Source organism: Copidosoma floridanum, unplaced genomic scaffold (genome assembly GCF_036245765.1).
Source record: "Copidosoma floridanum isolate Cflo_tuat_1 unplaced genomic scaffold, Cflo_Japanese_pri ptg000001l, whole genome shotgun sequence".
Taxonomy (NCBI): Eukaryota; Metazoa; Arthropoda; class Insecta; order Hymenoptera; family Encyrtidae; genus Copidosoma; species Copidosoma floridanum.
In genome coordinates, this window is record NW_028321878.1 from 2,492,998 (window position 1) to 2,516,548 (window position 23,551).

The 23,551-nt window shown below is 42.5% G+C and overlaps 3 protein-coding genes across 4 annotated transcripts; all 3 read left to right on the plus strand.

The window, feature by feature from the left end:
- Window positions 1–143: 143 nt before the first annotated feature.
- On the plus strand, window positions 144–4,372 carry LOC106640391 (calcium uptake protein 1 homolog, mitochondrial). 2 transcript variants are annotated; one of them, XM_014354416.2, is made up of 12 exons: window positions 144–306; window positions 506–770; window positions 847–1,000; window positions 1,289–1,448; window positions 2,681–2,718; window positions 2,814–2,928; window positions 3,005–3,165; window positions 3,243–3,359; window positions 3,438–3,562; window positions 3,640–3,767; window positions 3,842–3,931; window positions 3,999–4,372. In XM_014354416.2, the coding sequence occupies exons 2-12, from the start codon at window positions 517–519 to the stop codon at window positions 4,139–4,141; spliced, it is 1,485 nt and encodes a 494-aa protein (XP_014209902.2). In that variant the 5' UTR covers window positions 144–306; window positions 506–516; the 3' UTR covers window positions 4,142–4,372. The 2 variants fall into 2 exon arrangements, with proteins under 2 accessions (XP_014209902.2, XP_014209901.2); XM_014354415.2 differs by lacking the exon at window positions 1,289–1,448 and adding an exon at window positions 2,105–2,267.
- A 403-nt stretch (window positions 4,373–4,775) lies between these two features.
- On the plus strand, window positions 4,776–5,242 carry LOC111644086 (uncharacterized). The gene is made up of 3 exons (XM_023392720.2): window positions 4,776–4,858; window positions 4,926–5,049; window positions 5,134–5,242. The coding sequence occupies exons 1-3, from the start codon at window positions 4,776–4,778 to the stop codon at window positions 5,197–5,199; spliced, it is 273 nt and encodes a 90-aa protein (XP_023248488.2). The 3' UTR covers window positions 5,200–5,242.
- A 124-nt stretch (window positions 5,243–5,366) lies between these two features.
- LOC106640332 (uncharacterized) lies at window positions 5,367–6,262 on the plus strand. The gene is made up of 3 exons (XM_014354332.2): window positions 5,367–5,448; window positions 5,581–5,765; window positions 6,077–6,262. The coding sequence occupies exons 1-3, from the start codon at window positions 5,367–5,369 to the stop codon at window positions 6,260–6,262; spliced, it is 453 nt and encodes a 150-aa protein (XP_014209818.2).
- Window positions 6,263–23,551: the final 17,289 nt, after the last annotated feature.

Below are 23,551 nucleotides of genomic sequence, written 5' to 3' on the forward strand. Positions count from 1 at the left end.
TTTCTACTTTCTAAGAATAGTATTTTATTTTTGCAATATTTTGTAATATATGGAAGCTTATGTGCGCAGTTCTCTCGCCGAGGCGCTGGCGAACATATATATACGCACACACGCCCAGATGGCACACACACATATATAACCAAAATACAGAGAGCCAAAGAAGCAGACAGAACGACAGAAGTCGGTCATCCGTGTTTTTTGTCAAACAAAATAAAAGTAAAAAAAACAAAAATTTAGGGTAGCTTGTTATAGTAGTCAAATCGGTATTACATTTATCTCATGTGAACGTTTCAAATCAACAAAGTTGTGAGTATACATTTTTTATGACTAGATCATTGCTTTAGTTTAACGAAGTATTCATTATTAAAAAATGCCTAAGGTTATGACATCAATTTTTAATTTAGATAAACGACGATATGTATTACTTACAATACTGTACTTTTTATCTGTTTTTGTGCTAAAGGAATAGATAGCTAAATAATTAACAATTATCATTTGACTGCAGGTATTGACAAGATGTCCCTTGGCAGGTGTGCTTGCATCTTGTTCAACAAGCAAATTTTCAATACTGCTAAGCTTGCAGCCACTGGTAGCCTTCAATTTAAAAGCAACAACAATCAGATCTGTTTTTATCAAGTGCCACATGAACAGCAGCAGAGGAGAGGCTTCAGAGATTTTGGGCATAAAAAAGGTCCTGTTAAAAAATATACTCAATTATATGCCTCAGCAATAACTTTGATGTTTGTTGGATGCACCATAAACTGGAATACGTGAGTAAAAAATTTTTTGCCCTACAACGTAAATGTAGATTACTCAATGTTTAACTTTTGTATCAAACAATTTTAGTGTTAAAGGATTCTTTTTCCCGACCATTGAAGCTGCTTCGAAAATCCAGAAAAGCAAAGATGAAGAGGAAAATAAAAGTGTAGAAGAGATGGAGGAAGAAGGGCACAAAAAAAAGAAGAGCAAGAAAGATAAAGTTGGATTTCGAGACAGAAAGGTTATATAGTGCATGTTGTGTACTTCTTTACATTATTTTATTGTTTGCGCTTAGTATAATTATTAAATGAGTCTCATGTCTTATTTTTGGTGACGAAAAAGAAAAAAGTAAAATGCAAATGTGTAAAGTTTTGATAGTGAACATTTTTAAATGTTTAATAAAATTCTTCATGCTTAAATTCATGAAATTGATATAATAATATTAATAATACATTTGTTGAGCAACAAGTCTCAGTGCAATGTTGGCAACAATAGTCTTAACGATAGCTATTTTGGAGCATTCTTGCAGATAATAGAGTATGAAAATCGGATGCGTGCATACTCAACTCCAGATAAAATTTTTCGTTATTTCGCTACAGTAAAACTGATTAGTCAGGATATGACAGAGACATACATGACACCTGATGATTTTTTAAGAGCTATAACCCCAGGCATGAAACAGCCGGATGGTAAAGTTTGTTTACCATTATCAATTTTTGTGCCTAATCAAATACTGTTCTGTAAATAATCTGGATCAATTGTGCTACTATTGACAATAATGGTGATCATTGGGGAAACTATTTTTTACTCAATTCTATTGGTGTCTCTACTACAAATTAAATATTAACTTGTATCTCTTTTCAAACTAATAGAACAAGAGAATACTACACTGAAATTTATGAATGCGTGGCTAGAGTGCTTTTTTTTATCTAGAAGTTTACTTGACTAATTTGACTCTATTAAAAAAATTCATTGTTACATTTTTTATCGTAATTAATCACTTTGAATTTGTTGTTTGTTTATCAATTTTGTACTGCAGTGAAAAAAAAAAATTTCAGAATAGTTTTCTGTAACCATAAATATTCTTGTCATTTAACTAGCTTTTGCATCATGTGCTTTTCATTAGTGTCATCAGTAAAATAACCAACTAACGCTTAAATATCATGTCTTACTCAATTGACGAGTTTACTACATGAAACGTGAAACTTGACTGATAAAAAAATAAAAATTTCTTACTAAACCATGTTTAGCTTTTGAGCTTGAGTTTTTTTTTTTTTTTTTTTTTTTTTTTTTTTTTTCAAACTATGATGAAAATAATATAACATAAACACATGTTAATACACAGATAGTGGAATATGAGAACCGCATAAGGCAATTTTCAACACCTGACAAAGTATTTCGTTATTTTGCGACGCTTGAAATGATATATCCTAACGGTTCGCACGAGGTGTTGATGACGCCAGATGATTTTTTAAGATCACTGACACCCGGCGTCTTGCAACCAGAGGGTAATTTTTTCGAGACTTGACTCTGTATAGTCATTTTTGGTGGTGATTTTTTTTTTTTATTAAATTTCTGTTTTCAGTATAGTTATATGTTTTCAAGGTGTCCCATTATGAAAACAACTTGATTTTTTTTATTATGTATCGTTCTTCAGTATACATATTTTTTTTCAGTTTTCCACTACGGAATTTCGACTGTGCATGCCTATACTCTATCGTTTATTAACCAATTTGTTTGCGTATTATTCTTCGAGTCTATTTATTAACGCTTTGGGATGCAAAATACTGTGCTCTGCATGTATTAAAAAAACACTCATATCTTACTTTTGTCCATTTTTAATTTTCAATACATGTGCTTTCACTTATATAGTCGTTCAACAATCAAAGTTCAAATATTTATCACTAAAATGTTGTTTTAGGTTTAGGATTGGATAAATATAAACGATACGATCCCAAGGTAAAAACGTTATTTTTGAATTATTTGCGCTTGCATAAAAAGTGATGAATAAATTGACAAAAAAAAAAAAAAAAAAAAAAATGTGTCTCAATCAGAGCGTTCAAACGAAATTGGAGTTGGCATTGAACGAGGACAGTATCTTCTATAAACTTGGAAGCTATGGGCTGATAACTTTTTCCGACTACATATTTTTGCTCACCGTTTTGTCAAGTACGTTTCGCTTGACCATTCCGAAAAAATGTACCGCCACGTCTGCTTAAAATGTTTACCCAACACTTTATTTTAGCATCTCGGCGTCATTTCGAGATAGCCTTCCGAATGTTCGACGTGAATGGCGACGGAGATGTGGATTACGAAGAGTTCAACAAGGTTTCGAATCTGATTCGTCAACAGTGCAGTATAGGAAACCGTCACAGAGATCACGCGAATACCGGGAATACCTTCAAGGTGATGCATGCAAATATCGTCTGGATCCATCAAGTTTTTCAGTTGAATAACAAAGTTTTCCTAATTAAATGTTCCAGGGTGTGAACTCGGCGCTAATGACGTATTTTTTTGGAGTGGATTTGAAACAAAAATTGAAAATTGAAAAATTTCTAGACTTTCAGCAGGAATTGCAGCGAGAAATTCTGAGCCTCGAGGTAAGCAATTACAAATAAAAAAAAAAACATTACTTTTGCTGTTTATGACAATGATTATCTCTCTTGTGGCGTCGACAGTTCGAACGAAAGGAACCCAATGAAAGTGGTTTCATAAAAGAAGTCGCATTTACTGAATTGCTCTTGGCCTATGCTGGTATTTCAGAAAAGAAGAAAGAGCGTATCATTAAGAGAGTCAAGAAATCGTACGTGTCATCAGATTAATTTATACCTCGAGAACGTTAAAATCTTGAGTTACAAAGAAATACCTTAAATATTTTAGGTTCAAAGATAGTTCCCAGGGCATACACAAAGAAGATTATCTGAAGTTCTTTCACTTTTTGAGCAACATAAACGATGTCGATACCGCGTTGACTTTTTACCACATTGCAGGGGCCTCAATAGATCCCGGTAAAATAGCTTTTTGATTCGAATTTCACTAAAGGACAAAATGTTTATTCCTGTGTAACTCGATATTTTCACAGCTACGCTGAAACACGTCGCAAAAACTGTATCCCACGTAGATTTGTCGGATCACGTAATTAAAGTTGTTTACACCATCTTTGATGAGAATAGTACGTAAATAAACAAAGGGTACAAGCTCTTTTGAAAACAATGTCTTTAAACAATTTCGTTTTGCAGTGGATGGACAGCTGAGTAATCGCGAGTTTGTTGCCGTCATGAAAAACCGAGCTCTCAGAGGCTTAGAAAAACCAAAGGACACCGGCTTCGTCAAACTTTTCCAGTCTATTCTCAAATGCGCTAGAAATCAGTATGCCACTTAAATTAGCTAGTCTTCCTATCGACGCTCAAATTATTGTATTTGTTCCAACAGCTGCTTTGTGATACATTATTTATGTTACTTTACTCTGTAATATACCGCAAGTACTCAGATTAATCAAATATGTCGTAAGTAAAGTAATTTTTGTAAATTAGGCATTACCGTAAAGAATCATCTCTTTTGTTGTGAATTAAAACATATATACATAAAATAAAGAGACTTTTAACTTGAAAAATGAGCGCGTCACTAATTCTCAACACAATTCCCTCTGGAATGAAAGGAGGTCACGAACTTTTTTTATCATCACTTTCACATAAGAATAGCCAACGAAGCGTGGCTTTGACAGAAAAAAAAAATCTATATCATATTGGCTTTAGACGTTTTCATCCATTTCGCTTGGATTAGTCTTGCACTTTCCTCAAACACAGAAACATGTCGTATCGCTGTGGTGTCATGGTCAACAAGTATTTTGTCGTTTATTTTGTTTTCGTGCATTTAATTTGTTTTGTTGTTGGTGCCGTGATGAAATTGAAAAATGAAAATGTAAATAATCGAGGTAAAAAAAAAAATTAAATGACAAATAATTTATATTGTTTACGCGAATGAATAATTTTTAACCATATTGAACTCGAGGTGACATGAAAATCGTCGCAGGCGACCGTGTTCCAGAATTTTCAAGGAAAGATCTGATGGAAATAATTCAGAGAAGCCAATTTTTCCAGTGAGTGTCCAAAATACATTATTCTCGCGAGATAGTATCAAATATATTTATCCAAACGAAATTTCAGAGATATTTTTTTCGAACAACCTGATCCCACGACAATTGAATTTGGCCACGTGTGCGAGAATCCCAACGAGTGGGAGCAGCGTTTCGAAAAAAGGGACTTGAAGAAAAATCATTACCAAGGAAAGGTAAATATATATCCTATCTCTTACGTTTGATAAACGATTCTTAATTGTTAAAAGTTACCTTTTCTCTCTATTTCTGACATCTAGATGAGGTGGGGCAATAAAAACGGCGATTACGGAGAGCACTACTGGGATCTGGGTCATGCAGGATGAAAAAAAAGAAATATACCGTATACATGCGCGTATATACTCAAACCGATCGCGTTTTGTTTGGATCTCCCGTTTTTAGTGCAAATTATTTAGTTCCGATTTTTCTTACTTTGTCAATAAAAATTCCGTATTTTTCGTACTTTATTCCAAATTAAAAGTTTATAGCCAAAATGCCCGACGACAGCGGTAATTGCGAACAATACCTTCGGGGTACGAAAATCGGCAAGGATTTGGAAAAGCGCATGAAAACTGGTAAGGTTATTGGAAAAAAAAAAAAAAATATATATATATATATATATATATATATATATATATCTCATTTGCAATTGTACAAAAGTTGACTTCCAAGTTGTTGTACCTACATGATCGTTTCAACGGGATCAGGTAAAATTGGCGAGGATCGCGTGAAGAATTTCGAGATAAAAGAGACGAAAAAACTACAGTGCATCGACGAGGCCCACACGAAATTGTACGACCTGACGATCAAAGAGGCCGACCGCTACGCTTACAAATTCAACAAGTTTCTCGAAAACGGAACGCCACCCGCTTGCCCGAAGCTGAAACAAAGAGTAACATTCATTGTATTTTTTATGTGAAAATCGGTTGATCGTAACTTTGAGAAAAAATGCAATTGTCGCGCATAGTAACGAACAGCAGCCGTAATTACTTGAAATCGAATCAACCAGAATCAATTTAAACCAACTCCTTCGCTACGCTCCGCCTTGGCTTTAATTGCGTCGTTCAATTAAGCAAACGCGTTTAAGTATCGAGAGAATTGCAGAACAGCGCAAATTGACGTTGAACCGGCAAGCCAATAAAACACAACTTTGCGGCCAGAAAGACGCAAAATAAGTGAAAAATAAATAAAAATTCCGTGCAGGTGGTCGCGTGCCTGATAAATAACAGTGACGACACGCTCAAGTGTAGCGAAGACGTAGCGGCTTTCGCCAACTGCGTGGACGACATGATGCTGGCCTACGCCCATCACAACGACGTATGTTCGAGCACCGCAAGCTCCAAGAAACTCTCCTACACCGAAAAGTTCGAGCAATCAAAGTGCCCGTGAACCCCTCGTTTCACCCGTGAGTCGTACCTCACATATGACGCACCTATTTAACAATTATCAATTTGAATAAATCTTTTTTTTTTTTTTTTTTTTTTTTTTTTTTTTTTTTTTTCACGCAAAACCAAGTTCTCGTTGTGAAAAATCACCAACTCCGGTCGTATAACATCAGCTGAGCACGGGACGCGCAGTCAATCAGCTTGTCAGCTCGGAAGGTCGATACGTCGCGCCTTCGATCACTCTCTTTCCTCCTCCAATAATCCGTGCACGCGCTCTGCTCCCTTGCATTTATGACGTCGTATTAAAGTTACAACTCGAGCGCGCGTCTACTCCTTGATGGATGGGGGACCGCTCGTTCCGTCAGTAGAGCCGAGTAATAATTCTCGATGGGGCAGTACCAACCTATGGCAGCCCTGTCCTTTTGGTTCTATTTTTTTTTCCCCCCCCCCCTTTTTTTGTATATATAACCGTTGGACGAGACACGCGGGTGGGTGGGACGAAACGAGAGCACCGAGAGCAAAACCAATAAAAGCCCGAGAATTATTGCCCGGGTGTGCGGCTAATATGTCGCTACCTCGGCGACAATAACCGTTTATTCGTATTTCATCGCGCCGCAGTTGTTCGACGAGCGTGTGCGTACGTTGCCGTGTGCTGCATGCATACATATATAATATCAATAAAAGGAGCGAGAGAGCGCCCTGGCGTGCTTTGTCACCCAGGCGCGTCTGCCGATTTTTTTAAATTGGCCAAAGCTCGAAGAGAGAGAGCCGCGATGCGTGTAACCCCGTTTCACTGCCTTCGTGACAGAGAGAAATTTATCGCTTCGATACGGCTCGCATCTATTTGATTGTTTTTTTTTTTTTTTTTTTTTTTTCAGACCAGAGAAAGTCTTCCTTCGATACCGATCATACGACGGTTTTTTTTTTTTTTTTTTTTTTTTCTACACTTAAATTGATCAAAACAAGCCCAACGGCACATTTGTCATCGAAATAGTTGGCCTTCTCACGTGACGTAGACGCTTTTTGGCAAGTATTACATATTTTGCAATATTACGTATACGTAAACACACGTTTTCATACCCGATCCCCATCATCTACCGCATAGAGAGAGCGTGGGTTGTCAAACTTGTCACTTATAGGGGTAGGTTGGTATTTAATAGTGCTTCATTTGCTCTCGCTCGCGTATAGATAGCTGTCCCCGACAAACCGGATCATATATACAGAGAGACGGTAGATGATGGGGGGGGGGACACCTCGCCCCCTTGCATCGACTTTGCATTAAGTGCACATTATTATGATATTCACCTACACGTACACATACATATATACATATGTACGCTTGTATACACCGGGGGTAGGGTAGACATGGAGCGTGCAGGCATCGCAACAACGCTAAAAGCACCCCCCCCCTCCCTCGTGCACGTCTGGCGCTCGAGCTGAGAGGGTAGGTGGTAGATTGCCTCACACAACTCCTTCGATGCTCGCAAATGTACGTGTACTTACACCACGTAAGGAGGAGGAGGAGGAGGAGTAGCGCACTTGTATGTTATACATCGTGGTGGAATCATGCATTCATGGGTGTATGATCATGTGTACATACGCGGTATATACGTATGCCAAACGAAAAGGAATTATCTTCATCAACTCGGAATAAAAATGGTTCTCATCCACCCTTGAACTGTACAAGTTGAATATAGTTACTGCCGATTTTTAACGATACTAAAACCGTATATGGTGAAAAATACTTTTCTCTAATAATGACTTGACATCCGCCTGGGAAAATAGGTGCATCGTACCAGCGAATCACGGCATAGCGATGATACGCACACACACACACGCGCGCGCACACTCACTTGGTGGAAAATCAAATTCGAAACGCGGCCCCGCGTAGTTTTAGTAAACACACCGTTGCATTATTGAGCTTTAAGTTAAGCGCCGCCGGTGCACTCGACGGAAGGGTAAGTTTAGTTGTCGACTTTTCTGCATCGCGCGCTCGAGTTCTCTATCTGCTTTCCGTAAAGGTACACTTCAAAAGCTCGGCTTTGCGATAAATATTCCAACGGCGCGCGTTCGATCGCCCCCTCATTCCCACGAGTTTGCAAACAAGGTGATTTTAGGGTTTATAAACCATCGAAGAAGAAAAAACAAGAACAAAAGAGAGATTTGGTAAGAAAAAAAAAAAAAAAAAAAAAAGTTTGACATTACGAGCTTTTCCCCTTTATTTTGAACGAGCGACCATGTTGTAGCTGTTTATGTTTTTCTTTTAACTTTACGGTTGACGCGGAATGAGAATTCGAGTCGTGCGCACACGAAATGGGCCAACGGCGTCACCTCTGTATACACGTATACCGGCTACACACACCCAGAGATCCCAAGCTGTATAAAGTCCTGCAACGGAGCGACGGACGCTGAATAACCGAAGAGAGACAAAAGGAACGCAGCTTTCGCGCCAATTTACTTGCAAGCTTTCGTCCCTCGGTCGCCCGGCATGAATGTTTCATGCGATTATTTACGAGGGGCGAGCTGAGAAAACGCTTGACCGGCGCTTTTTACGCTCGGAATTAACAGCCGACTCGTGAGCAGGTACACCCACACCTATAAGTTGTTTTTTTTTGCACCCCGTAAACGTTGCGTAGACGCCCTCGAGAGAGAAGGGAGCTTTCGATAAAACATACACATACAGTTGACTCAGATATCGGTAATTACGATTCGTTTGTTTATCACGAGTTTAAATTCAAACTTGAATGTTATTTATGACTCGATGGGAGTCGAAGAAAAAGGTGAAATTCCCGATACACGTAATTTCGTTTCGCTCCTGACTTTTAAACTTCATTGGTCGGTCGATCGACGTCGAAAGTTCGCCGCTGCGTGCAACTTGACTCATTTTTCCAACTCTATTACAATTTTGCTTGCCAGGCTGATTTCGAAAATTCGATCGAATCCCGATTCTTGATCAAGTTTAATCGAGTTTCCCCGTACTTTTGCTGCGAGAAAAAAAAACAAAAAAAACAAAAAAAACAAAAATCGATCGTTAAAACGCTTTTGTTCGAAATGAGTGGATGAGGCCCATCACGAAAGTACAAGGGAGACCAACCGGTGGGTGTTACGTAATACGCGGTACACAACGACAAAAAAACTCGGGCAAATGTTAGAATGGATACCTGTACACTTTGAGACCCTTGTGCCGGTAACAATTCGACAAATTGTCCCTACGTGTACAACTGAACCAATGAACGTCGGATGCCAGAGTTAATTGTATTTCATCCCCACAACTGTCAAACAATGATTGAAACCTTTCATTTAATCAAATATCTGTATTTTTACTATCACGAACGTGCTCTTAGAGGATCAAAGAATTAACTCGATAGGAAATTCGAAAAGAATTTCATGCACACAAGGTCCACCCAATATCCTGCAAGCAACGTTTGAAGGTAGCGCGTGGAGGGGGGTGGGGTGTGGATATTAACTATTCGCCCACGACTGGTATTTACCGAATTTGGCCAATTGGTGTTTGCGCACCTGCCATCACTGCGATGGTACAGCTGTTACTGCAGTTGGTTCGGCTTCTTCGAGATGCGGTCGTTCAAAGGTACATTTGTGGGATGTCGATGGGTTTGGCTCGCAAACTTGGAAAAGTACAAGGGGGAGTGAGGGAGTATCCAGTTCCACGTTTGAGTTTGCCTGATTGGTATAAACTAACGAGGTATACACACGTCCGACGTTTCAAAGTTTCGTCCATGCGATGCATGTGTACACGCGCGGACAAACAAGCATACACCCAGTTATACGTATGTGTTGACCATTTGACGGCACGCAACGTACGGTACACTCGTGCTGCCATCCGATTTTCAAGATGAACTTATTTATCCTTGCCAACGATTCAAAACAAATAACCCGCCAGCAAGGAGAGGTATCCCAAGGATGACACACATACAATACGTTTATATGTATAAATGTATATGAGACTCGATCACACACCAAAGTCGACAACTTTTTTGGCGGCACTCCAAATGAAAGAGTTTTCGCGCGTCTCCATAAATTGGAAAACGCTCCCTGCGCGCACATACACACATTGTACAGGCTTATATTGCCCGGTGGGTCGAAAACTGCGTCTTAGATAGCATGTTTATGCGATACTTTGGCGGTAGGAATATAAATATGTGTGTATGTATACTTTAATGCTCCTTGCGTGGGCGTGTACATATGCTTGACGAGAGAGACTCGTTGTTGCTGCACACCATCTCCTCACTTTTATCACATGTATACTGTACACGCCTCCTCTGTAATGTGCTCCTATCCCTATATGCACAAATAACTCGGGTCGTTTGCCGTTCCGATACATATCTCCCCGATGTATGGGACATCAGCAGCAGATGCTACTTTGTTTATTGTCGGCTTTGAAAGTTACAGCCTATACGTACTTATACCAGGTATCTCTATCTCTATTTTTTGCAGATGCATCGAGTATGCCTTGTGAATTTTCAGAAAATAAATTCACAAATAGCTGCACTGATCGATACATAGGGAATGATTTTTTGTTCTTAAAAAATTTTCCTCATTCGCTGTAAATGACGCCTCGATAGGATGCATATATACCTACGTTGGACTTTGAAATTCGAACAGTTGACATTGGCCAACTCGGGGACAAATAACGAGACATAATTGAAACACACGGTGCAAAATCCAAGCCGTTTAAATGGTTCGACATCTGCAGTACCATGCAGTGTTAATATTGGCCCCGAGTACACTCTTGATTATCAAAACAAATGATAATACCCATGCACACGCGCTATTTATGTACCGGTGCATCGCGTAACGACAAAATTATTGCATCCCTCGCTGTACAAACTAAGTTGGCTCTACTGTTAATTTGTATATATACATGGATAAGTCGATTATACATGTATCAATACTAATCGGTGAGGTTATTGATATGATCTAGCTTGGCTCGCCCAACTTTTGTACGAAACACTATAGCTGGTAATAAATCAAACCTTAACAATATATATACGATTTTGTCGTTTAATATACGTAATACTTGTACAATTTTAATTTCGCGCATGTTTACGAGCGGCAAACATCATTGTGCTCTCGAAATAATAATGCGACTCGGGTAAACTACGTGTATATGTACACGCGAGAGAGATACACCCGCAGTTTCGTGCAACGAAAAATAGAAAATCGATAAAGTCTCGTTTGTGCACACAGAGAGAGAGAGAGATGCACACATTTTTTTTTTTCGAAAATTTGTGTATTCACATCGTTCTCCCCCAACTCGACGATACGTATGTGAGTACCGCGACAAACAGAGCACTCCGATTTCCATAAGTGTATTCCTAGACACACATTCGAAAAACGTTTAGCGGTTTTTTTTTTTTTTTTTTTTTTTTTTTTGAGCTAAAAAGTCCACCTAGAAAAAATTCACTTGACGATTCAGAGATGAGCCTCTCGTATACGATTTTATCTTTATCACATAAAATCTGGCGAAGCGGTGAAACGACAAGTCCTCGATAGCCCAAAGACACGGCAAAAGATGGAGAGAGAAAAAAAAAAAAAAGGGGAAATGAAAGATAGTAACTATATGCGCACAAGAGACGCGCAAGCCATTTGTGTAATATCCATTTTGTTTGCCAAAGGCTCGCGAGTTTCAAGAGAAATCGGTTGCGCCTCGGGGAGCTGGTCCAGAGATCGATGGATCGAGAGGGAAGGGTATATATACGCATTACGGGAGGAACAATCGTTTCCTCCATCGCTCCTTCATCATCGAACGAGGACGGGTAATGCACATGCACACGCGTGTATGCGCATTCGAGGAAGGAGAGCCGCCCACGGCGTGAGGTATATACATGTACATTGGAGTATGATCGTTTCCGATGCGTCACAAGTTTTTCCTCCACTATACTTATAACTCGTGTGCACAGATGATGGGTATTACGGGACACGTTCGCGTCGTCTTGGCTTCGCTTGTACATATATAGGGTGTATACGCTCTCTCTCGCACATTTGCGTATACGCGGATCCAATCGACCTTTCGAACTATCGTTCAAGTTTAAGCGTTAGCTGTGCATATACGTGTCACGGGAGTGAGAGAATTTATATATATATGTATTTATTGTACGTGTTTGTGCAATATGTGTCAATATTGTACACACATACGTATCCATTGGAATTTGAAAGTTCGAAAAGGGATCTTCAAGTGTATGGGTATACGTATGTGCAGGTCTGATTTCTAAATTAAGTACCATTTTATGGCTTTTGGCACGTAAATCGGTAGCTATATTGAGCGCAACGAGGTACAGGAGGTGTACGCAGTCGGTCAGTGGCGGTGCCAAAAAATATAAGAACGACCACTCCGCGTGGATTTTCCACGTAATTAAACGTGCACTCGTACACAAAAGCGTATACAGAAGGAAAATAGGCTCTAGATTTACCATGCAAAGGGAAATCAGAACATCGTGGAATTTTGACAAACTTTTAATTTTTTTTTAAGCAACAAAAAAAAAAAAAAAAAAATGGGTCAATTGAAGCTTTTGCTATACTTACTAACGTTTATTTAAGAGGAGGAGCTTCAATTTCGAAATTACACAAAAGTGTATGGCAAAGAGAGAGAAAGTATATCTATCCATGTACCTACACGTATATGTATATATAACTCTGGAGAATCATAACGTAACTCGAGCGGGAATTTAAGTGCCCGGGGTTTCATAAGCTTCACTATACAGGGGTTTGGGGGGGGGGGAAAGAGAGAAAAGAATGTCAGGAGGTGGAGGGAGGAAGGAGAAAGGGATGGTTCTATTCGGGGTAGTGGATTTTGAAGTTCAAACTTACAGCCAATTTCACTTGGTTTTATTACAGTCCCGAGTAACGCGGGGGCGACGCCGTAAAGTTTCTTTTGTATCTCCGGAACCAAACTTTTTTCCTATACTCCGTTTTTACTTGCCACGCGCCGCAGACTACTTTTCCATGTATGAATGTCACTGGTGAATTTAATGTCACTTGACTCGGTTGTCGAGAATCACGTTGTGTTCTCTTTAAATATGCATTACTAGACCTCGATACGCTTCATCATTATTTCTTAAAATTACTGCTACAACTTTTTTTTCCATTCTTACAATACCGTCATATCAGATGAAAAATATTTTTCCCAGGAAAACTATCTTTGGGGGGGAAACAAAAGTTAGAAGAGTTTTAATTGTTAATTCGAAAACTTTGAATTAAACTTTATTTTTTTGAAAGTATTTTGACCTTTTCTTATTTTGTGGGAAAGCTGTCGTTTCTACGCACTGTGCTGTAAATATATACATTGCAATAAGAAGAAGAAAAAAAATGCAGCAAAAACACATAATGTCCGTTAAACCGCGTTGAAGATCTCCGAAGTAATAACGGCCAAAGTAATTATATACGCCTTTGGAAATCTAAAGTGAGCTCGACAATCGCGAAAAGGCAAAAACAAAGTAAGTGCACGTACCTATACGTGTCACGAGCCGTCATAAGCCCAACTTTCCTCGGCTCTCAATTTAACGTACAGGGCTCGGGTAAATTGTGCCGCTCCGCGTATACGACACGCACACGCGCGTCTTGAGTTTTGTCCCATATCGCCCCCGGCGTCATTCTTCTCCTCCTCCTCCGATCGATATATTAGCTCGGAATTATTCGAGCTCGTCTCTGGGGAGCGCCTCTTGGTACGCCCCGAGTCTGCCCCGGAGATTTTACGCTCTACTCCACTCTCACTTGTCTCGCGGGGAATAATGTATACACATCCGACGCTTGGCTAACAGCGCCTTCTTGCTATGGCTTTATTCCCTGTACCTATCGTTTTTTCACCCTCGGCTGTAGGGGTTATTGGGAGGAGAATGCCCCCACGTATACGAGAGCCGATAAGAGACGGATATTGGGGCTCGATGAAGAGAGAAAAACAAAGCTGCTCCTGCTTTCAACTCGTTCTTTCGTGCTCGAGAATCTGTTGCGGGGCACCATGGATCATCGGTACACCCCAAAAACGCTTAACTGCTAGGATACAAAAAGGTGTTTATATTTTGATAAAAAAAAAAAAAAAATAAAAATAGGGATGCGTGTGTACGTTTATATCAACTAGTTACCTTTACGGTGGGTTAACACGTCACCGATTGACCTATAAAATTAGCTTGATTATTTGTCACATGAGCCGAGTAGGTTTCGAGCCACTTGCCAATGGGATCGAAAGACGAGTTTGTCTCTGGCACGGCGCTGTAAACCGGCCAACCGATTTGACAGACAGAACACGGTTGCACTCGTGCTTTTGCTTTGCATTTGGGTACTCGGTTGCACAGCCGATCCCACGAGCATAGGTACGTTCGCATGATTCAGCTGCGTGAAATTTCACCTCCGGTTTAATGCGCCCCAGGTCCGAGTCCAGAATGGCCACTAAAGGTAAAATGATGGTCTCATCGTGAAAAGTCGTTTTAATTTGCGCCTCCTCGTTTCCTTATCGAGCTCAATTTGCATCGGCTGGTATACGACCCCCCCCCCTCGCCCATCTCGCTAATCGTTCCCCCGGCTCATACCACTCGAGAGAATTTAGTATACTCGGGCAATTATTATTAAGTATATCGTCTCTGTGCGCAAACAAAAAAGACGACCCTCCACTGGCGCGCTCGCCAAGTGCAGGGCAATAAAGTGCGTCCCGGTGGTAATTACCTTTCCTTGGGCGCGGGAAAAGAAAGATAAAGCGAAGCATGGGATTAAAAACAATTGAGCCACGAATCATTAAAGGTATCCATTTCCACTGTACCTACTTTGTGCCTTTTTTTTTTTTTTTATACCTTTGAGTGGCACGAGGTGGAGTCGAGAAAAGTGTGAAGCGATTACATCGAGTGTACCATGTCGAAGAGTGTAAACAAAAAAGGTGCGTAAGTAATTGATAAAACAAAGGCCTTTTTTTTTTTTTTTTTTTTTTAACAAATCGTGCACGCGAGTGGATCAATCGAGCGTTGGAACAGAAAAGAGGAACAAGTAACCGATCGATTGCGAATCGACGTTAACGAAGGAGGTTGTATTGTTTTTGCGAATCTCTCCCATCAGGGAGACGCGCCGAATAAGCTCATGCAAATGTTAGACACTGGATTGCCAATTGCGCGAGCTATACATATTTGGCACGTGGTCCCGAAGCCCGTGCGGGCTCGTATATAATATACGCTCGATGTCCACTATGCCCCGTGACGGGTGCCACATATGGAGCGCAATTACAGTGACGTATGAGGTGAAACGAAGCGCCTTCGCACGTATAGAGGAAATTAGTGTCGTCGCGTACTTGTACGTGTACAAACTGACTCCGGGGATAAGTATACGTGAAAGGAATGAAAAAAAGCGCCGAGTGCTCTATACGCGGGAGGTGATGAAGAAGAGAGAGATAGCCATCGTATGCCTCGTGCGCAACGTGTGTGCTCGTGTAGGTACTTGCGGCAAGTGGAAAAGGTCACGCTTTAGTCGGACATCCCCCGACCGGCTGTGAAGAGCTCGTCGCTCGATTATAAGATGACTATCGCTCGCGTGGACTTTGATTCAAGCGCCCCGGAGATGATATCTTCTCCCTTAGGCCCGAGCAAAGTAGGAGACCGAGACGGAGCCAAGCTCGTTTGGCGTTTTGAAATTGCGCCGCGGGTGTGATTACGAGCACGTGTGTATTAAAACTATCAACATTTTTTTCGGAGAAAAACCTAAAAGGTGATTATTGTCGGTGCTACTTGCAGCCGTTGAACGACTTTTTTTTTTTGGGTTTGGGACACACACGCACTTGGACTGTGCGCCGAAAGTTAATTACCCCCCACTGGCTCGATCAAATGTCGCGGCACACGTGTGCATGGTATACAATATTAACCCATGAATTGTTACTGTTGTGCAATTTGACGTTTCGTCGAGATGAGCGTCGTTTTTTGCCAGATAAAATTGCGCAAGGGAGATTACGAGGGGCGCGTTATTATTTTCCAACTCCCCCGATACGCGCGTGTCCCGCCCGTGGTGTATGGTTGTACAAGTCCGCAGACTTTTATTTTCTTGTTTCCCTTATACTGTATCCCAAGACTCTTCCGCTTTAAAGTCGAAGAAAGAAAAGTTTACGAGAGAGAAACGTTGACGAGAGCACACGCAAGTATAAATATTTAACCACTCGACATGACACACACATATATATATATATATATATATATACGTAAACATGTCGAGTCCACGAAAATTACGCTACCACGTAGTTTGACTCGGGGTACACCAACGCGAAAGTACGCCTCAAGGCTCAACCTATAGTTTTGGGTGCGCCTCCCGTGCTCGAGCTGCTTTTGATAAGTGCAAGTTACACATAAACACGTATAGATACGCGTGTACGTTGGAGCTTAGCCGTGAGATGGTACAAAGATAAACGGCTCGTGTGTAATCAATCATGCGAGCTCCGATAAGCGTTCAAGTATCCCCGAAGCTCTCGTCCCGTATACGTTGCATACACGACGAGCGGGGAAAAAATGAAAGAACAAACTCTCGACGAATTGCAAAAACGGGCAGTGTTGCGCGTTTACAGCCTTTTACAGCTATACTGATGGGTTGAAGGGATTTTTTTCTCTCTCGAAATTGTTGCACTCGATGGTTCGATCGTTGTTTCGGTACAGCACTCTTTCGGTATCAGGGGCAAAAACGTACAAAACGCACGAGTACCCCCATCATCAGAGTAAGCGAATAACACACGCTCAACGGCTCGGCGATAAGGACACGTAGCGAGAGAGTAGCGCCTGCACAATGCGCGCTTGGAAGAATAAGAGGGTGGAAGGGTACTCCACTGCAGTAGGTCATGATATTCGAATGGGCACGAGGAGAGCTTTTTTTCATAACCCCGTGGATGCGGGAGCTCAAAAAAAGGGGGAGGGAGTCGAAGGGGCCGTGTAATACGCGAACAACGGCGGTGCGTCTCATCGGTCGTACCATTAATATTTAACATCGAGGGGAGCCAAGGAATTTTAGAAAACGCTCTCCGTTGCCATACGGCAATGAGTACGCAGGTTACGTATACACCCAGGTTTGCGTATATGTTGTACGGGCGAGCTCGTTAATTTGTTCGGCACTGCTGTTATTGGGGAATAACCGATTTTCCCAATTTGATTCCTCCAGCCGTAAACATCCCCAAAAACATTGCGAGGTATGGCTATTCCTGGCTCTCCTCGCAAAATGGCCCCCCCTCGAAAGCGATTACAAGCTCGCACGTTGGGTCAAAAAATTAATCATCCCCCGTCGCAAACGTCCATTACATCCGCACGCGGCCATGCCCTCCCAAAAACGTCCCATTATATACCGATGATAAATCAATCCCCTCGATAATACCCAGCTTTTATCAGCTCGTGTCGCCCTACCCTATTTTCGACCGCATGGAAACGTCATTACACGCGCACATAATAATTATACACTACGTGTTGTATATACTTATGATATATATACACCAATCCCACCGATGTTGCACGTACCGACGCCTCGATCATCCGATCGGTTACACGACGCGTGCTCTATTATAGAATAACCTACGAGGACCAGCCGAAATTGTTTCAGTCACATGTGACTTGGCGCTCTCCCTCTCTCACCCGAAACCGACTCTCCTATACAACTTTCTTCGACTCTACATTAGATGGCACGCCAATTTTGCGCAGTTACCTATTACATTGTGTAGTAGTACATCAAGGGTTAATTTTGCGGTTCAGTGTTTTGCGCGCCTTGGTTGGTCGCCCGTACCATATATACCAAGTGAATCAACGTTTTGCTCGATTAATCGTACCTGCGCTCTTACCGGGTAAATATGCCTCATTTCGGTACTGCTACACCCCCCCAAACGGGGGGCCACCGGTAGACGAGGCGCCGCAGGTAATTGACCGGAAGCTCGAACACGTGCACCGAATACCTACTTGTCACTCGGCCTCCACTGGCCAGCTGTTGTCCATTTTTACTTTCAAAACTTGTTTTTCCTTTCGAGATTTCGAGATTTTCGGCAGAAGGGGGTATATGTACGTGCAAGGGCGTGTTATCCCCTGTCTTTCTGGCAGGCCGTGGGTTTTGCTCGCTCGTTCCAATAAAAGCTTGCCTGGCAGTCGGCCAGTTGCGAAACATGTGGCCGTGGGAATGGAAATTTTCGAAAGTGATTTTCGGGCCCCTGCGCCACATCTTGGACAATATTTTGTGATTTTTTTTCCCCCCCCCAACCCTTTTATTTTCGTTGGTACAAAGTAGCTTTTGTCCCGCGTATCGATTAGTTGCTCGTGCCCAAGCTACTTAGTGGCGAGCGATTGATGAGTAAACGCAAAAAAAACAGAGAGAGAGAAAAAAAAACGGTAAAAACGAGCCCGAAAGTCGAAAAAAAGTGCAGCCAGTACAAAACGGTAGGATTACCGAGTGGAAAAATGAGAGGATACACGAGCCTTCCTCTCCGACCACCGCGGTCCAACGAGTGAAAATGGAACAAAAGGGAAAAACGAGCGCTCGAGGGGCCGGGAAGGGCTGCAACGAGAGTTGGAAAAAGAAAGGAGAAGGAGGAAGGAAGAATTCAAGAGAGATAAAGAACGGACATGCCCTCCCTCCCCTCGATGCATCGGAAAGAGCTTCGTTCCGTAATAGCTCACAAGAGGGTTGAGTGACGCGCTCGGCGACGCTGCGTTTTTCCAGCGAGAGGTCCCCCCCTCCCCTTGGCCACGCAACGGTAATGCTTACACGAGCTACAATTGCTCGAGATTTGATTTCTCCCTATTGGTTTTTCCCGACTCGAGTGGGTCCGGCGCGCTGCTTTGAAAATAAATTGCGAATCGCCACGAACGGGCTTTCCCCTCCGGAGACCGGACCCCCATCGCGTCGCATTAGCAATTAATTAATTGATCTCGAGTGCCCACCCACTGCCCCTCCACTCTATGGGTCCACCAAACCGACTTGCTTGAAAGGGGCCCCCCCCCTCTCTCTCTCTCTCTGTTTTTTTTTCTCAAATTTCCCGCGCAGGATGGTCTTTTTTTGGTTCACCCTTCTTGTTAGCTTGCCCGTCGGCGTCTCTCTGGCTTCTAATTGGGTGAGAACTTCCCGTGAGAGCACACACGGTTAAAACAAAAAGGGCAGGAAGAAAAACAAGTACCCTCGTGAGCACCTACGTGTACGGCTGTCGAAGAAGTTTTTACACGGCGCGTGAAAAACTTTGACGTCGATCTCTCCTCCGGCACCCTCCCCCCCCCCCACACACGTACTGATTGAGCCATCAATGATGCACTCCTTCGGGTTAGTTGCTTCTTCCCTCCCAGGAGTGCAGGTGTCTCGACGAGTTTCGACATGGGTCGTTCGAAAGCATAGAAAACCGCAGTGGTCCATATCACGATGAGCATGTAATGGCGGAATCAATAGTTTTTACGATGTTTGCTGTACAAGCCGAGACGATTTGACGCGCAGCTCGATGGTCGTGTCCGTTGGCTTACGCGCGGTATTTTAAATCCTAGCCAGTCTCGTTCGTATATGCAATTTGAAAATATTTGATTTACAATAGCACGAGAAGCAATTAGGGAGACTTGCGGGGAAAGACAAGATTTTACCTCCTTGTACTCCTTCTCGAGCAGTTTTAATCAAATTCCCGGGCTTTTCGCAAGTTTTCCCCGGGGGGGCCTCTGTATGTGTATATACCGTTGGCTCCGGCTACACAAAGCTGAACTTGGTTCGTACCTAACGCTTATTTAATTAATTCCTTTCCCAAAGCTCGGAGAAAATCTTACCCTCCTCTTCCCCCCCTTTTTTTTCTTAATTTTTAACTTTCCCAGCCGCCAACGTTCGCGTACCAACTTATCGCGAACGGAATTTCTGCTTAATTGACAAAAGCACCCCCTCGGAGCGATTCAGAACAATCCCCCCTCCCCCCCATATACCTCCCCTCCAATTGTGCTTTCATTAGTCGAGAAATGTTTGTTCCTCGTCCGCGTGCATACCTCGATATTTGATTTCGTCCTTTATTCTTTCATTTTTCCCGAGCGCGAGAAAATTCCTCATCGGGAAAATGTGTAGTTGTATACCGGGCAGGCGAGGACCCGATTGATTCGTACGGGGTTAAATTTTAAATTCAAAGCATTTTTCCACTCCGTCAAAAGAATCCCATCTACCCCCTCCCTCTTTCGCTAATAATCCTTCCGTTTTTACACACGTATAGCCAACGAGTGCGTTCGTGCTCTTGTATATGTATGGCCCAAGCCACACTGTATGTATATGTATATATATATATACACGTACGTGCAAATCGAAATTGTTTGTTTTCTAGTCACTGGCGCAACTCGACTGTATCGCCTTGTAACAAAAAGCCAAGCAAAACTCGCACGGCACGACACGGCCATCAAAGGTGTGCGTATACAACCGTCCGAACACTCGTGCACGAGTTTATTACCCAATGTCCCGCCAAGGGGATTTACCAATTCATGCACGGGAGGGATGTTGCACACCGCCTAATCGGATAAAGCTAGTTAATGTAGCTTGGTTTTCACGCACATATTATACGCTGTACACGTGTGTATTAGGTATCGCAAGAACTCTCTTTCCAAGATGCGTTCGAGAGAGGATGGCTGAAGTGTAGGGTGTGGGGGGGGGGGTAACCTGCATAAATACATAAATACACGTATTGCTCATGCATGCCCGATGCATACGTTGCGACACCCATGATACACATGCATAAATGCAAACCTTATCTCCCTCTCCTGAGCGCGCCGGACTCAAAAGCGACTTCTGTACTCTTTCGCAGAGGCCATTTGATAGCCGAAGGTGGCCCGGAAAACCACCGACGCGAGGAATCTCCTCCACGAGGGGGTCGGTGGTGGCCGACCACAGACGGACCTCGGAAAGTGGACCCTTCATCGTTATGCTCGTTCTCGACACCCATGTATACGTATATATACCACATTCGCTGTGGTTTGGCTTTTATCGCTGCGGGGGGGGATTAGGTGAGCCCTAGGGTGAGGTACTCGTGACGGCCAATGAATTTGGATGCGATTTTCCGCAAGACTCCCGTGGTCCTTGGGGAGGGGTATAGGGTGAGGATCCTCGTTACCCTAAATTTGCGGCCATTTGTCATTCGACTTGTGATACACTTTGGGGGTATATACCCATACCCGATTACATTACACGTGCATTAAGTTTGTGCGATGTACCTACGAGACCGAGACCAAACGAAGCGAGACTTTGGCAGGACTATTGAAAGTCTCGAAGGAAACTTTTTTAAAGTCTAGAAAATTTCTAAAATCATTTTTGATATTTTCGCGTTAGGGTTGAAAAGAGACGAGACTTTTGGACAAGTTTCGAGACCGAGATCCAAAAATTCCGCAAAGAGACGAGTATGTGCGTGTGGGGGTGTACTAGAGTTTCATGCTTTGATGGAAACATTGTTATTTTTTGAGTTGGAGTTTGTACTCGAGAGGCTTTTTTCATCTTTTCAATTCTTAAGGGGCACAAAAAGAAAGAAACAACGAAGACTCAGGAATAGAAACGTATTACGAGGGGAATAATCCCCATTTTCATTTTCCAGAAAACAAGCGCGGCAATGATTTCGTTATACTCCAGCAGAGTCATTACCTCGAAATATCCAAGACACCGGAGAGGTTTTTTTCTTTTTGTCTCTTCTTATAACCGGTGCGGGGAGCAGCTACGGCAGATATAAATCCGTGACGTCTCGCTCATCCCATTGTAATAAATTGGACGCACCGAGGTAGAAACGTAGCCCCAAAGATCAGTCGTTTCGCGGAAAACAAAGACAAAATTTGCACCTACTGCTCCTCTAATTTTTTTGATTTGCCTCGAGCGCTGCACCACGCAAGGTCTTTTACGATGCAGAGACAACAAAAAAGCGCCCTCAAAGTTTTATACTGCCCTTACCAAGGGTGTACCGCTATACGATCGAGAAATTTCAAGTCCCAAGTTCAGGACGATAGTTGTGCTTCTTTCGAGTGTTATCGACAGGATCCCCAACTCTAATTAAGAAGAGGCTCTGGGAGTCAGCCAAAGTCGAGCACAGCGCGAAAATGGTTGAATTGTTCTGAAATTCCGTTGAAATCGCACTGCGATATCTTGACGTTGAATCACGGTAGTTGACCCTTTGAATTAGTTTTGAATAATTCCCAACGCAGGAACAAAACTCGGAGGCCTTTGTGATCGCGCAGATGCGTCTTAAGGTAACATTTGTTGGTGGGAATAACGCGCGAAGAAAAAAAAATTTGGACTCATGGGCCCTTGCTTGCGACATCTTCGTTTGTATGATTTATTTTTACTCGTGAGTCATATTGCACAAAGATACAAATCAAATGGTGAACTTTGCCACGACGACACAGCCTACCATAGGATGAGAAGGTATATACGCTGCAGGAGAGTCGTTATGATGATTTAAACTTTGATTCGACGCGACGAAGAAAAAAAAAAAATCAAAAGCAAAATGGTAGTCCGATAGCCAAGCGCGCAAAGTTTATCTTCTGGCGGCGGCTCCTGGCACGGAGAGATCTCCTGGCAGAGGACCCAAGGAGGGGCAGCAAATCCTCACGAGACGTTGCACTTTAGTGCCGTCGCTGCTTAGGTGGTTTTTTTTTTTTTTTTTTCCTTCTTCCGACAAACCAAGAGCCATTGCGATACGTATGTACATTCGGATGGTAATTGTTGTAAATTTCAAGTGCTCCGGTTGACGCGAAAGGGGACTTTGAGGAGACTGCTGCAGCCGGTCCGAGACTACGTGCCAGCACTTTATTGGCTCACCTTTCGCGTGACGCCGGATATTCTCGAATTTACCGCACAAGCGGAGACAACGAGAGTACAGGACAATTAGGCAGGAGCAAAGGTTCATATACCCCATACACGCCAGTCATGCGTGAACACTGTTCCGCTTAGTGGGTACCAGTCAAGTGGATGGAGCGAACTCATTACCGCGAACTGTCCCCTATATACCCTGGAACTCGGTCAAAGTGCCCTTTTATTCGTTTGCGCTCTCCGGAAAAAAAAAAGTTTCGATCATCGTAAAATCGTCCTTGCCGTTGAATGACCTTTTCCTGAAAAACCAACCCAACCCAGTGGCATACCCCTACTTCGAAAACCAAGGGAGAGAGAGAGAGAGGGGGTCCCCAAAGTTTGGAGTCACCTGTTGAGCCTCATCCCCCTCGTTACCTATTCCCTCCCGCCGCCTCTTTTCCCAAACGCTCGACTCATCGCGGGAATTCTTAATTCGCCGTTCAATATTCTTCCCGGACTCGCGAGCACACGTACGTACCGAATGGAGCAATCCATACAACAATGAAGTTGGGGA

Excerpts from the sequence above, each read along its gene's own strand:
- LOC106640391 (XM_014354415.2), top strand. The coding sequence starts at position 517 with ATGTCCCTTGGCAGGTGTGCTTGCATCTTGTTCAACAAGCAAATTTTC. Across the intron at positions 3,563-3,639 it reads ATTAAGAGAGTCAAGAAATC|GTTCAAAGATAGTTCCCAGG; the intron begins GTACGTGTCATC and ends TAAATATTTTAG. Across the intron at positions 3,932-3,998 it reads CACCATCTTTGATGAGAATA|TGGATGGACAGCTGAGTAAT; the intron begins GTACGTAAATAA and ends TTCGTTTTGCAG.
- LOC111644086 (XM_023392720.2), top strand. The coding sequence starts at position 4,776 with ATGAAAATCGTCGCAGGCGACCGTGTTCCAGAATTTTCAAGGAAAGAT. Across the intron at positions 4,859-4,925 it reads CAGAGAAGCCAATTTTTCCA|AGATATTTTTTTCGAACAAC; the intron begins GTGAGTGTCCAA and ends ACGAAATTTCAG. Across the intron at positions 5,050-5,133 it reads AAAATCATTACCAAGGAAAG|ATGAGGTGGGGCAATAAAAA; the intron begins GTAAATATATAT and ends TCTGACATCTAG.
- LOC106640332 (XM_014354332.2), top strand. The coding sequence starts at position 5,367 with ATGCCCGACGACAGCGGTAATTGCGAACAATACCTTCGGGGTACGAAA. Across the intron at positions 5,449-5,580 it reads GGAAAAGCGCATGAAAACTG|GTAAAATTGGCGAGGATCGC; the intron begins GTAAGGTTATTG and ends CAACGGGATCAG. Across the intron at positions 5,766-6,076 it reads GCCCGAAGCTGAAACAAAGA|GTGGTCGCGTGCCTGATAAA; the intron begins GTAACATTCATT and ends AATTCCGTGCAG.